This window comes from Natrix helvetica (assembly GCF_964273705.1).
Source record: "Natrix helvetica genome assembly, chromosome: 16".
Taxonomy (NCBI): Eukaryota; Metazoa; Chordata; class Lepidosauria; order Squamata; family Natricidae; genus Natrix; species Natrix helvetica.
Genome location: NC_138563.1, coordinates 3,585,581 through 3,603,188, shown reverse-complemented (window position 1 = coordinate 3,603,188; position 17,608 = coordinate 3,585,581). Strand labels below are relative to the sequence as shown.

Here is a 17,608-nt window from a genome sequence, read left to right as displayed (position 1 = left end):
AGTCAGCATGTCAGGGACAAGAGATTAGAGTTGCTCATGAATATCCCAACGGTCGTTCCCAGAAGCAACTGGATTTTCGGGTTATTCTTTGAAGAAAAAAATATATCCAACCTGTCAAACCAGTTTGCTTATTGCAGGAAATGGGTGGAAGGAGAAGGTGCCAGGTTTACTATAATAATGAAAAATAAATAGAAAGCTTCCTGCCCAGGGGAGTAGAAATGAAGAGAAATCCCTAACTTTTTTAAAAAAAAATTATTATACTTTTTTTTTCTTTAAAGTACATAAGTGCTTAATAAACAGTGTATTGTCTGGATCAATTTACTTACACAATAATAATAATACTGATAATGATAGTAGTTATAATAACAACATTTGTAGTAATAATACTGTTTGCTTATGTATTAGTTCAATTCTTGCATCCTTTGCTTATACACATCCGTGATCTTTTTACCTTCTAATTTCTACCTCTTTTATCTAACGATTGATAAAACAAATCCCACATTAAAAAGCATTCTGTTTCTTCCTTATCTTTTATTATTACCGTCAGCCTATCCATCTCAGCACATTCTAATATTTTTCTAATTATACTCTCCGCTGTAGACATATCCTCATTTTTCCAATATTGGGCAAACAGAATTCTTGCTGCCGTCAACCTATGCATTATTAAATATGTCATCCTTTTATGATAGCTTTCTGGTAATATACCTAACAAAAGAAATAAAAGAAAAGAAAAACCTGAAAGAGAAATTCCTAATTTTGTATCCATGGGCAGGGTGTGTGTCTCTGTGTCTGTCTGTCTGTCTGTCTGCCTGCGTGCTTATGTCTGTGTGTGTGTAAGCAGTGAAGTTGCTTTTAGAGGTTGTGGGAGCTTAATCCCTGGAAGCTTTCAAAAAGAGACTGGACTGCCACCTGTCAAAAATGGTGTAGGGTCTGCTTGGGGGGGGGGGAGGGTTGGACTAGATGACCTACAAGGTCCCTTCCAATTCTGTTAACCTGTAAATCTGAAATCCTAGGTTTAAAATGCTGCCCTGTCAATTGCATAAAGGAATCAAATTGGAAGCTTCTTGTGATTTGAAGTAGAAATGGAGAGGAAATGCTCAGTTTTGCATCCAGGGCACTGAGGAAAGCTGCAGATTTCCAGCTTTCTTTCTTTCTTTCTTTCTTTCTTTCTTTCTTTCTTTCTTTCTTTCTCTCTTTCTTTTTTCCTTCTTTCTTTTTTCTTCTCTTTCTTTCTTTTTCTTTCTTTCTTTCTTTTTCTGAATATGCGGATTTTGCTGCAGAACTGTCTTTTTAAAAATAATAATAATATTGTTTTGCTTTCCTTTTGTTGGGGGTGGATTTGCTTAATGCCAGGCAATGACTGTCGTTAAGTGAATGAATGCATGAATGAAATCTTTCCAATTACTAGAAAAAGCTCAACCCATCCAATGAAAGAGGGGGAAACATCTGCACCCCTCCAGATGTTGTCGCTCTCCTGCCACCCAGGATTGTTACTTGTTTATTTAGTGTATGGCAACCTTAAGGCTGAGCCTTCAGACATTTTTAAAAAGGTGCTTCTGGGGGTCCAGAAGCAGCTAATAGTGCCGTCACAACAACCCTGCCAGGTAGGCTGGTCTGGGAGGAGAAAAAAAAGGCGGGTAAGAAGCGGCAGGCCCCGTCTCCATGGCAACGGGAGCCGGGTGGCTGTATGCGCCTGCGCTTCCTTCCTCTCGCCCCCCCCCCCCCGTTCCACGGGCCGGCGCGCCGATTGGCCGAGTAGTGGAGCGAGGGGGCGGGACCGGAAGCGGCGGCCGGGGTTGCCATGGGGGCGGCGGCGGCGGGGAGCGGGGCCCGGTGCCGGTGCGGCGGGAAGGGGCGAGCCCGGCTGGACCCCTGCGGGGGGTTCTGCCTCCTCCTCACGTACCTGAGCGTGGGCTACGCCGATTACGTCATCCTGGAGCACGTCCTGCTCCAGCCGGGCTTCCGGGACAGGTAGGCCCGCCCACAGCCCTCTGTACATGCTCAGGAGCGCCGGGTTTGGGGTTTCTTTCCCCGGGGTGGGTTGAGGCTTCTCGATCTCCTTTTGGGAGGGGAAGGGAAATGATTAGGTGGAGGGGGAAAGGAGCCCTCTGCACATGCTCAGGAGGTCACCGACCTAGCAAGAATTTGCCCTCTGTATATGTTCAGGAGCTCAGTGATCTAGGAGGAGAAAGATGCGCTCTGCACATGCTCAGGAGCTCACTGTCCTTGTAAGAAGATGCCTTCTGCACATGCTCAGGAGCTGGATGATCCAGAAGGAAGATGCCCCATGCGCATATTCAGGATCTCAGTGCTATGGAAGGAAGATACTGTCTGCACATGCTCAGGAGCTCGGTGTCCTAGAAGGAACTTGCTCCCTGCACATGTTCAGAAGCTCAGCGATCCAGAAGGAAGGCACCTTCTGCACTTACTCAGGAGCTCACTGGCCTAGCAAGAAAGTGTCCTCTGCATATGTTCAGGAGCTCAATGATCTAGGAGAAGGAAGATGCTCTCTGCACATGCTCGGGAGCTCAGCGATCCAGAACGAAGGTGCCTTCTGCACATGTTCAGGAGCTCAGTGACCCCACAGGAGGAAGAATCTCTCCGCACGTCTTCAAGGGTTCGCTGATTTAGAAGGAAGATCCTCTCTGCACATGTTCAGGAGCTCCTTGACCCAGAAAGAAAGTGCCTTCTGCACATGCTCCCTGGCTCAAATCCTCCCGGTGGGTCAAAATAACCCCGCTGTCCAATCCGCAATCGGATAATAAGAGATTATTTTAAACATTTAACATCTGTCCAGTGCCGAGGGTGGCCAGCTGGTGGCGCTAGACATGCTGCAAATATGTGCCTGATCTTCCCATATTCATTCTAATCATCTTTCTCTTTATTTCCAGCTTCTGGTGTCCTTTCCATGCGGCGGCTTTCAACCTCGTCGTTCTGATGCTCCTGATCTGTCACACCAGGGCTGTCTTTGGTGACCCAGGTGATACTCCAAGTCTCTAGTTTTGGCAAAACTTGCACCCCTGTTGCACCCAGGCCATCGTAACTCCATAACGGTTGTGCTGAGTTGTGTATTGTTTACTTTTCCTGCCACTGGTGAACCAAATTCGGTTTCGCTTCTTGGGTGGCGCGTTAAACATTACAAAAGTTCGTTTAGCGACCGTTCGAAGTCCCTGAAAAAAAGGGGACTTATGGTCATTTTTCACCCCACTGTCACGCAAAGATTGCACGATCCAAACTCAAACGCGTGGCCACTGACTCGTATTCATGACGCTGTCCTGGGTCAGGTGATCCAAACTGGTGGTAACAAAATGTGGAACCCACCACGGACGTGTTCCTCTTAACGACCCTGTGACTGACTTAACACCTGCAGGGATTCCCGGGGTCGTAAAACAGGGCAAAACTCAACGGTCTCGCTTAGCAACAGACAGTTGGAGTTCCATTGTGGTCGTAGGTCGAGGACTCCCTGAACCTAGCCAGTGGTAACTTTCCCTCTCCGGTCAGTAGCTTAGGGCAATCTTTTCCAAACTTGACAACTTTTAAGGCGTGTGGACTTCAACTCCCAGAATTGCCCAGCTCTCTTGCAAATGTATTAAAAGTATACTGGCTGGGCAGTTCTGGGAGTTGAAGTCCACCCATCTTAACACTGCCGATGTTAAGATGTACTAAATAAATAATAAAATCCACATTGCAATATTTTTTTGCTTTCGCTGTTCTCTCGGTATCGTGTTGAAATGGGCTCCTTGATTTTTAAGGAGTGTCACTTACGGATTTATTGTCGCTTTGACAACTTCAGTTTACGCATCTTTAGAAAGTGGGGTGTTTTTTTAAAAAAAAATCTGCAGTCTGAACAAATAATTTTATTTTCTATTTTTTAAAAACTTTTAATATCCTTTTTGCTTTTTCGTTGATTTCTTTCTTTTTCCTTTCTCCCTGCTTACTACAAAGAATAGAATAGAATTAGAATAGAAAATAGAATTAGAATAGAGAATAGAGAATAGACAATGGAATAGAATTAGAATAGAGAATAGAAAATAGAATAGAACATTAGAATAGAGAATAGAATGGAATAGAATAGAAATAGAATAGAAATAGAATAGAATTAAAATAGAAAGAATAGAACAGAAATAGAGTAGAATTAGAATAGAGAACAGAACAGAAAAGAGAATGGAATGGAATAGAATAGAGAATAGAAAGAATAGAGAATAGAATGTAATAGAATAGAAACAGAATAGAATTAGAATAGAGAGTGGAATGGAATAGAGAATGTAATAGACAATAGATAATGGAATAGAAAATTAGAATAGAGAATAGAATGGAATAGAATTAGAATAGAATTCGAATATAGAATAGAATAGAAAATGGAATGGAATAGAAAAGAAAAGAGAATAGAATTAGAATATAGAATATAGACTGGAATAGAAGAATAGAGAATTGAATGGAATAGAATAGAATTAGAATATAGAATAGAATAGAAAATAGAATAGAGAATGGAATGGAATTAGAATAGAGTAGAATAGAATAGAGAATAGAAATAAAATAGAATAGAAAATAGAATAGAGAACAGAATAGAAAAGAAAAGAAAATAGAATAGAGATTGGAATAGAATTAGAATAGAATAGAATAAAATTCTTTATTGGTCAAGTGTGATTGGACACACAATGAATTTGTCTTTGGTGCAGATGCTCTCAGTGTACATAAAAAGAAAAAGAAAATGCATTCCTCAAGAATGATAAGATACAACAGCGACAGTCATAGGTTACTAAATAAGCAATCAAATCATACTAGGAAACGAATAAAACAATACAAATCATAAAGGCAGAAGCCACGAGGTCCATTCGTTTTCGTTTGGCTGCCAAGATTGATTTATAGACCTCTCCGCTTGGGCTTGTCCCTCCGGATTTATCGTCCTTTCATCTTGACTTCAGTTTGCGCATCTTTAGAAAGTGGGGTTTTCTCGTTTGTTTGTTTCTTAAATCCACAGTCCAAACAAGCCGTCCCTTAGTTTTAGATTGGCCGCCCCCGAGACTGATTTATGGAGCTCTCAGCTTCTTGCCTTCCTCATCCCAAATCAAAATATTTATCAGGCCGGAATTCTCCAGCTGCGTCACTGCCAGGAGAACATCTTCCGTTGAGCAATCGTTCCGTTGTCAAAAGTTTGTCCTGTTCCTGTTTCTGGAGAGAGGCTTTTTTTTTCCTTTGCAAATGGAAAGGGGGGGGAGAGACAGAGAGAGGATGAGTCTTTCTCTCTGCTACCCCCCCCCCCTGTCAAAAAGCTGGCGTGTTTTTCCATTTGTTTGCTTCAAAGATGTACTAATGGGCTCCTTGGATGAGATCTGAGATCGAGAACTGGAACCGTGGCCAAACAGATGCTGCCGAACAGGATAAGAACAGTCCTGTGACGTAAAAGCCACCTACTTATCCCTCTCTCTCTCTCTATCATCTCTCTCTCCCTCCCTCCCTCCCTATCTATCTCTCTACCTTTATCATCTTTATCTCTGTCTATCATAACTCCCTCCCCCCTCTCTCCCTCCCTCCCTCTCTCTCTATCTATCATATCTCTCTTCCTCCCTCTATCTATCTATCTCTATATCTTTATCGTCTTTATCTTTATCATATCTCCCTCCCTCCCTTTCTTCCTCCCTCCCTCCCTCTCTGTCATATCTCTCTTCCTGTCTGTCTGTCTGTCTGTCTGTCTGTCTATCTATCTATCTATCTATCTATCTATCTATCTATCTATCTCTATCTATCTATCTATCTATCTATCTATCTCTATATCATCTTTATCTCTATCATATCTCTCTCCCTCCCTCTCTCTCGCTATCATATTTCTCTCCCCCTCCCTATCTATCTATCTATCTATCTATCTATCTATCTATCTATCTATCTATCTATCTATCTATCTCTATCTACCTTTATCATCTCTCTCCCTCCTTCCCTCCCTCCCTCCCTCCCTCCCTCTCTCTATCTTTATCTCTCTCTATCATATCCCTCCCTCCCTCCCTCTCTATCTACTTTTATCTCTCTTTCCCTCCATCCTTCCCTCCATCTCTCTCTCTCTATCTTTATCTCTCTCTCTCACCTTGCTCCATCTCTCTCTCTCTCTCTCTCTTTATCTCTCTCTATATCTATCTATCTCTCTCTCTCTCTCTATCTCTCTCTATCTATCTATCTATCTATCTATCTATCTATCTATCTATCTACACACACCATGTTTTCCCGAAAATAAGACAGGGTCTTATTTTCTTTTGAACCCCCCCCTGAAATAAGCGCTGGACCTTATTTTTGGGGAGATCTTATTATTTTGGAGGCTCAGGAGGCCCCTTAACTTCAGCCCGCGGATCAGCTGATCCAGAGAGCGCCGAAAGTTCTGTCTCTCTTTCTGACACACTCTTGCCAGCCCTGGCCTCTCTGGGACGGCCGCTCTTTTTGTGGTTGCCGCTAAGAGAAGCGGTGCGGAAGCTAGGGTTTGTGAGAATGGCCTCACTGGTGTCTGACTCCGAAGGCAGCTGATAACTGGCATACGGCTCTGTCCCCCTCTCTGCCTCCGACACAAAGCCCTCCTCCGAGCCTTCCCCAGACTCCAGGACTGGCCCAGGTTCCTCCCCAACCCTCCTCACTCTCCAAATCGGCTGCCAGCTCCGCAGGCCGCTGGCGGGCCACAACTCCTTGCAGTTGTTAAGCGAGCCACACGGTCATGAAGTGAATCAGGCCAAAGAGTTTAGACTCCCAAATTAAAGGAATAACCGGAGCTATCCAGGGGGGGGGAAACCCCCAGAAACAAGTTGTGTAAAAGCATTATTGGACAATTATTCTTGCCTTTCAACCTTCATTTTTGCTTTCTCAACTAGAGATGGGGGGGAAGCCACAGCCATCTCGGGCGCACAAGCGTGGCGAGGCGAGGTTTTAAATTCAAGTTGAGCTAAGATCTTGGCCTCTTGCTTTTTCAGGGGTGGTGCCACTGCCGGACACGGCCCTCGATTTCTCCGATCTCCGGAGCAGCAGCAGCAGCAACAACAGCCGTGTGAGTTGTGAAATTAGCACGTTTTTCTCTACCCGCAAGAGGTCAAAGGTCTGCACGGTGGGCCCTATTGATAGCCTTGGGGGGGGGAGAGAAATGCACATTATTTCCTGTATTTTTCCTTTATGGATATTTATTGTGCATCCACCTAGATCAATCTCTCCCAACTTTGACAGGTTTATGATAGGTGGACATCAGCGCCCAGAATTCCCCAGACAGCTGGCTTTTGTGTCTAAAGGGGGACTAGAACTCCCCGTCTCCTGGTGATTGGCCCAAAGTCACCCAGCTGCCTTTCATGCCTAAGGCGGGACTAGAACTCCCCGTCTCCTGGTGATTGGCCCAAAGTCACCCAGCTGCCTTTCATGCCTAAGGCGAGACTAGAACTCCCCGTCTCCTGGTGATTGGCTCAAAGTCACCCAGCTGCCTTTCATGCCTAAGGCGAGACTAGAACTCCCCGTCTCCTGGTGATTGGCTCAAAGTCACCCAGCTGCCTTTCATGCCTAAGGCGGGACTAGAACTCCCCGTCTCCTGGTGATTGGCCCAAAGTCACCCAGCTGCCTTTCATGCCTAAGGCGGGACTAGAACTCCCCGTCTCCTGGTGATTGGCCCAAAGTCACCCAGCTGCCTTTCATGCCTAAGGCGAGACTAGAACTCCCCGTCTCCTGGTTTCTATCCTACCACCTTCACCCCCCAGTTCCAAACCAGCTCTGATGTTTCGAATGCCAGATTATTTGGAAGTGGGGGGGGGGAACGGGGGTGTCTCACCATAGAGTCCTTGGCCCAGAGCCCTCCTGAAACCTGGAGCTCTCTCCAGGAGGTACGCTCTATGGCAACGTAAGTCTCATCCTACAGCTGTCAAGTAGCGCACACTGGCTGGGGAATTCTGGGAGTTGAAGTCCACGAGCCTTAAAAGTAGCCACATTCGGAAATTCCCAGCTTAAACAAATTGGAGAAATGTTCCCTACAAATATCTCTTCCATCGTTTCATCCAGCATTCCCATTTAATTTAATTTTATTTTATTTTAGAATAACGAGGACTGGACCGTTTGCAACCGGTGCGAAACCTACCGGCCGCCCCGGGCTCATCACTGCCGGATTTGCCACCGGTGCGTCCGCCGGATGGACCATCACTGCCCTTGGTGAGGCTTCAAGATCTCTGCACCATGGGCCCTGAGCTGCTTAGCCTGATGGGTTCTGTTGCAGTTTGGTTTGAGGTTTTTCCATCCCACTTGTTTCCCTAAATGACCGGCGCGGCCGGCCTCCAAGTCAGAAACAACGTTCCGCTTTTACAGAAAGTCCTCGGCTTATAACAGTTCACTTAGTGACCGCTGGGAGTGACAAATGACCGCTTTTCACTCTTAACGACCGTTGCAGGTCACCTAACCCAAATTTCACACCGTTGACCATGGACGCTAATTTACGACGGTCGCAGCATTCCCGACTCACCCAATCCCCTTCCAAACGAGCTGAATCAACAGGAGAGTCCGTTTCGCTTAACAACCACGTGACTCACTTAACCACGGGAGCAGTTTTTATTTTATTTATTTTATTTTTATTTCTTGGATTTCTAGACCGCCCCCTCTCCCAAAAAGGGACTCGGGGCGGTGTACAGTCAATGCAGATAAAAATACAATCATAAAACAATTAAATGCATTTGGATGGAGGAGATAGGCTGTACAAGAAATAAATATATTCTAAAACCCTAAAAACATCCCCAATTAAAAACCCAAACCCAATTAAAATAAATCCCCGGGAGGTAAAACTAAGAAAGTGCCAGGCCAGCTGATTGAAATAGGTGAGTCTTTAACTTTTGACGGAAGGAACGGAGGTCGGTGGTGGTTCGAATGTCGGGGGGGAGGTCATTCCAGAGGGTTGGGCCCATCACAGAGAAGGACCTACTCCTAGGTGTCGCCCGCTGGCATTGCCTAGCAGACGGCACCAGGAGGAGCCCCTCTCTGTGTGAGCGGATAGGTCGCAGGGACGTATGTGGTAGGATGCGATCCTGCAGATAACTAGGTCCTATGCCATGGAGCGCTTTAAAGATAGTGATCAATACCTTGAAACGCACCCGAAAGGCCACAGGTAGCCAGTGCAGCTCGCGCAGGAGCGGTGTTACATGGGAGTAACGTGTACTCCCCATGATAACCCGCGCGGCTGCGTTCTGAACTAGCTGCAGTCTCCGGATGCGTCCCAAGGGAAGCCCCATGTAGAGGGCATTGCAGTAGTCCAGGCGAGACGTCACCAGCGCATGAGTGACCGTGCGCAGGGCACTCCGGTCCAGTAGGGGGCGCAATTGGCGCACCAGGCGAACCTGGTGGAACGCCCCCCTTGCCACGGCTGCCACATGGTCCTCCAGTGACAGCTGGGCATCAAGGAGGACGCCCAAATTGCGCGCCCGCTCCACAGGGGACAGTTGTTCGCCCCCTATGGCCAGCGATGGTGTCAGCTGGCTGAACCGAGGTGCCGGTACCCACAGCCACTCGGTCTTGGAGGGGTTGAGTTTGAGTCTGTTGTCCCCCATCCAGACCCCGACGGCTTCCAAACACCGGGACATCACTTCGACAGCCTCGTTGGGGTGGTTTGGGGTTGAAATGTACAGCTGAGTGTCATCAGCGTACAGGTGGTACTCAACCCCAAAACCACGGATGATCTCACCCAGCGGCTTCACATATGCGTTGAACAGGAGAGGCGAGAGGACCGACCCCTGCGGCACCCCACAAGTGAGTGGCCTCAGGGACGACCTCTGCCCCCCTGTCAACACACATTGCTTCCGGTCGGAGAGGTAGGAGCCGAACCACTGCAGAACGGTGCCTCCGACTCCCATCCCCTCCTACCGGCGCAATAGGATACCATGGTCGATGGTATCAAAAGCCGCCGAGAGGTCTAATAGGACCAGGATAGAGGAACAACCCCTATCTCTGGCCCTCCAGAGATCATCGACCAACGCAACCAAGGCTGTCTCTGTGCTGTGCCCGGGTCGGAAGCCGGACTGGCGTGGGTCTAGATAGTCGGATTCGTCCAGGTGTTGTGGAAACTGCTGCGCCACCACATTCTCAACAACCTTCGCCAAGAAGGGGAGGTTGGAGACTGGACGGTAATTAGCTAGCTCCATTGGGTCGAGCGAAGGTCTCTTGAGCAAGGGCCTCACCACCGCCTCTTCCCTTAAAGTTCCCTTAAAACGGGAGCAAAACCCACTCAGCCAATTTCTCATTAGTACTTCCTCTGCCCATCTCCCTCGTCGGATGTTGGCGGTCCTTTTTCGATCAACGTTTTTATCAAAGATTGATAAAATCTTTGATAAATCTTTCCTTGGAGGATGAAGGGAAGGATGTCGTATTTTTCCGGGTGTCGCATCACCTGTCGAAAATTTTGGGGCTCGGGTTGTGGTCGTACGCCGAGGACCTGCCTCTAATGTGATTTTTGACGCCGCTGTGTGTTTCTTTTTTAAAAAAAAGAATAGTAATAATATTTCTTTTCCTTCGCAGGATTAACAACTGCGTGGGAGAACTAAACCAGAAATACTTCATCCAGTTCCTTTTCTACACAGGTATTGTTTTAAGAAGTGGGATCCACCCGCTGGGGTCCAAGGAAGGGATCATGCATGGGAGGGGAGTGGGAGAATCAGATCTCACACAGATTTAACAGAGTGGGGAAGGGACCTTGGGGTTCATCTAGTCCAACCCCCCCAAAACAGGAGACCCCACACCATTTAAGCTTTAGCCCAGATTTAACAGATGAACAGAGTTGGAAGGGACCTTGGAGGTCATCTAGTCCAACCTCTCCCCCCCCAAAAAAAACAGGAGACCCCACACCATTTCTGACAGATACCAGTCCGGTCTCTTCTTGAAAGCTTTAGCCCAGATTTAACAGATGAACAGAGTTGGAAGGGACCTTGGAGGTCATCTAGTCCAACACCACCACCCCCAAACAGGAGACCCTACACCATTTTTGACAGATGGCAGTCCAGTCTCCTCTTGAAAGCTCCCACAACTGCTCCCCCCTCGCCATTAAGGATAAGAGAAGCCCCAGTGGTTTACACAGGTAATCCTCAACTTAGGACCATTCATTTAGCGACCGTTTGAAGTCAGCCAAAACTGACTTACGGAGGCTAAGAGGAATTCGGCTTTTTGGGAAATTGGAGGCGCACTTGCAGCCTTCGTCCACTAGAGGCTGCTCTGGCCCCACGTTTCTTCCCTTACTTATTTCTCCTATCCTCCAAAGCCTACAATTGGTTTGCACTTCGTAGTAAGGGTAGTCTTCGACTTACGACAGGTCGAGGTTAGGACGGCAGTGAAAAAAAAGGGACTTAACTCAGTGATTCATATTGCAGCAGCCCCATGGTCGCGTCCTCGAAGTTCTGACGCTCGGCAACTGACTCGTGTTTATGACGGTCGCAGTGTCCCCGGGGTCGCGTGTTCCCCCTTTTGCGACCTTCTGACAGGCATTTCACTGTCTCGCTTAGCAGAAGAAATGTTGGGCTCGAGGGAGGCTCGAGGTCGAGGACTACCTGTGCAGAATCACAGAGTTGGAAGGGACCTTGGAGGTCATCTAGTCCAACCCCCTGCTCAGAGGACAGGATAACAGAGCGGGAAGGGACCTTGCAGGTCATCTAGTCCAACCCCCTGCTCAGAAGACAGAATAACAGAGCTGGAAGGGACCTTGGAGGTCATCTAGGCCAACCCCCTGCTCAGAGGACAGGATAACAGTTGGAAGGGACCTTGGAGGTCATCTAGTCCAACCCCCTGCTCAGAAGACAGAAGAATAACAGGGTTGGAAGGAACTTTCGAGGTCTTCTAGTCCAACCCCTTGCTCAAGCAGGAAACCCTGTCCTGTTTCAGACCAAGAGTCCTCCAATCTCTTTAGGCTAGATTAGATTAGATGGTTATATTAGATTAACAGAGTTGGAAGGCACCCTGGGGGTCTTCTAGTCCACCCCCCCCCCTGCTCAAGCAGGAGAGCCCCTCTCATTCCAGACAAGTGGCTGTTCAGTCTCTTCTTAAAAACGCCCAGTGACTGAGAAGGAAGGAAGCAAGCATAAAAACATAATTTATATTAGATTAACAGAGTTGGAAGGGACCTTCAAGGTCTTCTAGTCCAACCCCCTGCTCAAGCAGGAGACCCTCTCCCATTCCAGACAAACAGCTGTCCAATCTCTTCTTTAAAACCCTCCGGTGTCGAAGCCCCCCCCCCACATCTGGAGGCCAACCGTTCTCGCCGATCCCACCGATTTTCCGACGAGGGTTAGAAAAAAAAAAAATCCGAAACATAACACTGGAAATCCCACCCGCCCCCCCCCCCATCCTCCCCCAAAACCCCTGCAAGGGGAACCCCTTTCTTCTCTCGGTTGTGGGAACGGACCAGAAGGAGGCTGCAAGATTAATGAGGGATCCAGAGAGGGAAAAGTTGGCTCGGAGACTTCCTTTTCCCCTCCCCTCTTCAATTATCTTCGGCGTCGGCTGACCTATTTCTCCCGGCCACAGGCTTGGCGAGTCTCTACGCCATGGGCCTGGTGTTGGCTACCTGGGTGTGGCCCCTGGACAGGATCTCGGCCAGCAGGGCCGAAGGCTACGAAGGCGGCGTGGCCGGCACCCCGGTTCAAATGTAAGTTAATGAAATGAAAAATTAAAATCTGAATTTATTTATTTTTTATTTCAACCCTCCTTCCCTCGGCCCTAAAAAATATTAAAAGAAAATAGAAATACAGTGGAGAGAAATTTCCCATGTCACCCGGTCCTTGCCAAGAACAACTGGCGGGCCAGATTTTTGGCACCGGGACGGAGAAGATCCAGCCAATTTGGCAACCGGATGGAAACGGGACGATCTCTCTCTTTCTCTCTCTCTCTCTCGTTTGATGGGAGCAGAAGAAAACGAAAAAATCATAACTACATTGGAGGGTTTCGGGTTTCAGCTCTTCCCTCGTTCGAACATGGGGGTGGGCGGGAAGGTGGACGAAAGGTGGGCTTTGCTTCTGGGGATCGCTAAATGAGGTTGTCCTCGTTTAGCGACCGACGTTAGAACGGCGCTGGGAAAAAAGGGCCGTAAGGCCGATCGACCCATCACCGATTCTCTGCTTTTCTCCCCCCTTCCTTTCCCAGTGCTCACCGGATTCTCTTACTGGTGGAATCCATCCTCTTCGGCCTCTTCGTCACGGTTATATTTTACGACCAGGTGAGGTTGTAACTCGGGGCGGGTGGGGAGGGGGTGGTGGTCGAGAAAGCCTTCAGGGGCCACGCGGTCTTCTACTCGCCGGTGGGAGAAAACGTCATCGCCCAAGACCGCCTCAAACCTTCTCGCCCCTTTCAGCTGCCCCCTCTCACACACCCCCGCCCCGGTCTGCCTTCCAGGTGGTCTCCATCATCACCGACGAGACGCCCGTAGAGCAGCTGCACAACCGGCTCCAGAAAGAGGGTCCCCGGGGAGGGACCCCCAGGCGCAAACCGAAGATCGCTCTCCTGCGCGAGGTCTTTGGCCGAGGTGCGTCGGGACTCCAGGACAAAGGTCCTTTCTATGTGTTTGCCTCCTCGTCCTTCTCCTCTTCCTTCTCCTTTTCTTCCTCTTCCACTTCCTCCTCTTCTTCCTCCTCCTCTCCTTCTCTTTTTCTTTTTCTTCCTCCTCCTCTCCTTATCTTCTCCTTTTCTTCTTCCTCATCTTTTCCTCTCCTCCTTTTTTTCTTCTTCTTCCACCTCCTCCTCTTCTCCTTCTCTTTTTTTTTCTTCTTCCTCCTATTCTTCTCTTCTCCTTTTCTTCTTTCTCTCCTTCTCCTTTTCTTTTTTTCCTTCCTCCTCTCCTTTTCTTCTCTTCCTTTTCTTCCACCTCCTCCTCTTATTCTTCCTCCTCCTCCTCTCCTCCTCCTTTTCTTTTTCTTCCTCCTCTCCTCCTTTCTTTTTCTTCTTCCTCCTCTCTTTCTCCTTTTCTCCTTATTCTTCTCTTCCACCTCCTCCTACAGCTCCTCATTTCCTCCTCCTCCTTCCCTTCCTCCTCTTCCACACCTCTTCTTCTCCCCCTTCCTCTTCTCCTCCACCTTCTCCTTTTCTTCCTCCTCCTTATTTTCTTCCTCCTTCATCTCTACCTGCTCCCCTCCTCCGCCTCTTTTCCTGTTCCTTCATAACCTCCTCCTCCTCCTCTTCCTCTCTTCCTCTTGGTCATGGAGGGAGGTACAAAGACTTAAAACCCTCCCCTCCGCTCTTCTCCCACCCAGGCTTTGTCATTTGCTGGTTTCTCCCTTGCAACTTCACCTCCTCGTCCTCCAGCGGGCCGTCTTACAGCTACCTGCCCAACTACGACGTCTGAACGTCCTCTCGCTTCTCTTTCTCTGTTGAGTGGGGGGAACCAAGGCACGCGCCCCCCCCCACCAACCCAATTCATCCACTGCAACAAAAGAAGGCCACCAGACAAGGCGACCCTAAGCTGGAACGGCTCCCTCCAAGGCTGAAAGAGGCTCGGCCGATCGGCTGGCCTTGGAACCTCGCCCCCCCTCTTACCTCTTCTTTCGAACTCCTGGCCCACGGTGCGCCTCTCCGAACAGCGTCCGCGCTTATTGGCCTGCCCTGCAGGGAGATTTTTGGTATGTGTGTGGGGGAGGAAACAGCCTGGACTGCAAAACAGAAATGGGACGTCCGTGACCCAGGAGAGAGATTCCCTGGGGTGAATCGTTTCTGTCCTTGGTAGATCAGTGGGTCGTTCTTAATCTTGGCCTTCCCTGACGAAGCCACTGGGCCCCAGACAGGAGTTCAACAGGTAGGGAAAGCCAAAAATGTACACCCCTTTCGGCTTGCCCCACCCACCCCGATTAAATCACAGCTGCTCCCCCCGCCTTAACACAGTTGGGAAGCGTCACTAAGCAAGGCACTCGTACGGCGATTGGCAATGATTTGACGACCCCCTTTTTAAAAATTATTTTTTAAAGTTAATCGCTGCAGTCTTTAAGCGAATCACCCCGTCCTTAACCAAATCCAGATTCCCTTGTTGGGAATTGGCTGGGATGCTCATCAAGGACAGATCCCAAGATCCTTTGCCACCGTCGTAAAGGCGAGCGTCCAAATTTGACCCTGTGACCCAGGAAAGTCCACGGACTGTCTTTTAAGCGCAAGGACCCCACAGTCGTACGGCGCTTTTTTTTCTCCGGTCCCGTCGTAACTTTGGTCACGAAGCAAAGGGTTGCTAAGTGGAGCACCTGCTGTATTTTAAATCGGGGGGGGGGTGTCGGGATTCCAAATAGCATCCAAAATTAAATCAAGAGTCCGAGGCAAAGGAAGGCTTTGATCTCCCACTCTAGCATCTGTGGGAGGTACAACTCGATCCCCCTTCTTCCTGAAAGAGCCAGCTCAGTCCCGAAAAATAAGGACCACGCCTTCCCAAAAGGTGGCTCAGTGGCTAAGACGCCCAGCTTGTCGATCAGAAAGGCCGGCAGTTTGGCGGTTCGAATCCCTAGCGCCGCCTAACGGAGTGAGCTCCCAGTTACTAGTCCCAGCTTCTGCCAAATTAGCAGAATCCTCCAAACTCACCCCCGAGCCCCTGTTTACCTGTAAATAGACTTTATTTATTAACTTTATTTATTGAGGCTGCCCCATTGGTGTTTTTTTACAAAAAGACAAATAGGTAGCTCTCACCCTTGCTGTTCAAATTGGGTTACAGCTGGCTGTTCCTCCCCTGTTTTGGATCCCTGGGACTGATAGAAGCTGGGATCTGTTATAGCTAGTATGTTATAGTATTTCTCAACCTTGGCCAATTTAAGGTGGCTGGACTTCAACTCCCAGAATTCCCCAGTCAGAATGCTTTAAGATGGGTGGACTTCAACTCCCAGAATTCCCCAGTCAGAATGCTTTAAGATGGGTGGACTTCAACTCCCAGAATTCCTCAGTCAAAGTGCTTTAAGATGGGTGGGCTTCAACTCCCAGAATTCCCCAGCCAGAATGCTTTAAGATGGGTGGACTTCAACTCCCAGAATCCCCCAGTCAACAGCTTTAAGATGGGTGAACTTCATCTCCCAGAATTCCTGAGCAAGACTGTTTTAAGGTGTGTGGACTTCAACTCCCAGAATTCCCCCGCCAGCAACCCTGAATCTGGGATGAAAAAGGCCGCTCCCTACCCTCAGAAAGATGGAGCCCAGCCCTGCCTCCTGGTCGCCTTAAAATCCCCAACGGAGGAGCAAAGCTTTGAAAACCACGAGTCGAGCTGCAAAATACATTGAATAATTCAAGACAATAACCATAAACTATCCAGCAAACAAAAGACTCCAATTCCACGCAACTTTCATGACAATCCCCGAGCCGCATCCAAAGGAGCCACCATCCGCGGGCGAAAATTTGCGAAACCGGCAATTCATTTTAAAAAATAAAATAAAAACCCACAAAAGCCTGGACTTCCAAATGTGCAAACTACACACCTGCTTTTTACTCCTCCGAGTAAACATCCCTTATCAAGATAGGTTCGGAGTAAAAAAAAAATCTCGCCCTTCCTTGAGAAAAATCCTATTTGCAGATTTTATTTTTATTTTTAAAGGCTGGGAGGAGAGCTGAGATGGAAAAGATTTTGAAGCAAAAGGAGTTTATTTTTTTTTCTTTTTAAAGCAGGCTTATCCCATTCGTACGTTGCAAAAGCCCATCTAAACTTGCAGGAACATCTGTCGGAGGCAAACACCTGCATGGGTAGATCGTGCTGGGGCGGCAAAAACATGCCCCTGTGTCGTTACTTGCCACTTGGGCATCTTGCAAAACTGAATTAATTCGGCTATCGGGATCTCAAATGAACCCATCCCAAAAGAATTCAATCTACAGCTGCTCCTCGACTTGAAGGCCCTATTGGAGGACCAGATTCCCGTTTTCTCTAAGTGAGAAACATTTGTTAAGCCCGCTTTGCCCCATTTTTACGATTTTTTTCCCCTTGCCACCCTTATTCAGCCAATCGCCGCTGTTGTTAAGTTAGTCACATGGTCGTTAAAACGAATCTGTTCTTCCCATTGACTTCGCTGGTCGCTTGACCCTGCGAGTCTCTGAATTTTGCAATAGTCGTAAGCGTGAAAAATCTTTTTTTTTTCCCCCGTTGCCGTTGTCATTTTAAAACGGTCAGTAAGCAAACTGCGGTAAGTCGAGGGTTACCTGTATTTGCCTCAAAGGCTCTTCTCACCCATCCCCTCCGTCTGTCCAATTTGGACAATTGGGGAGACTGCTGAACATCGGTGCCTCGCGTGTATTTTGGCGTTAATTTGTGGATCCTCCCCCCAAAAATATTTTTTCTCCAAAAAAATATCAACTGGACTTTCTTGTTTGTTTGTTTTTTTCTGTTGAAAAACTTTCACTTCTCCTCCGGGAAGCTTCTTCGCTTCGTTTCTTGGATGCGAAAGCGAGATGTTTTCAGGGGGGGGGGGGAGAACCGGTTGTATTTTTGGGAAGAAAACAAACAAACGCAACCTTGACCTTGGATGATGGAGAACCTCCCAAGACACTTAATTTGGGAATGTTTTGCTCTTGGGAAAATCCAGGTGCGTTTCTCATATCTACGAAACATTTATCGTGTCATCTCTGTGCGAGGAAGAGAAATTCAGGAAAAGCTGGAATCGGGCCGTTTCTTGCATAAATTGCACCTGTTGTA

General features: G+C 48.0%; 1 protein-coding gene across 1 annotated transcript; it reads left to right on the top strand.

The window, feature by feature from the left end:
• Positions 1 to 1,801: 1,801 nt before the first annotated feature.
• LOC309399971 (palmitoyltransferase ZDHHC3-like) lies at positions 1,802 to 16,387 on the top strand (the record flags this gene model as incomplete). The annotated part of the gene is made up of 9 exons (XM_081968253.1): positions 1,802 to 1,971; positions 2,892 to 2,980; positions 6,948 to 7,021; positions 8,045 to 8,157; positions 10,504 to 10,565; positions 12,499 to 12,619; positions 13,114 to 13,186; positions 13,363 to 13,492; positions 14,217 to 16,387. The coding sequence occupies 9 exons, from the start codon at positions 1,802 to 1,804 to the stop codon at positions 14,306 to 14,308; spliced, it is 924 nt and encodes a 307-aa protein (XP_081824379.1). The 3' UTR covers positions 14,309 to 16,387.
• Between the last annotated feature and the right edge of the window lie 1,221 nt (positions 16,388 to 17,608).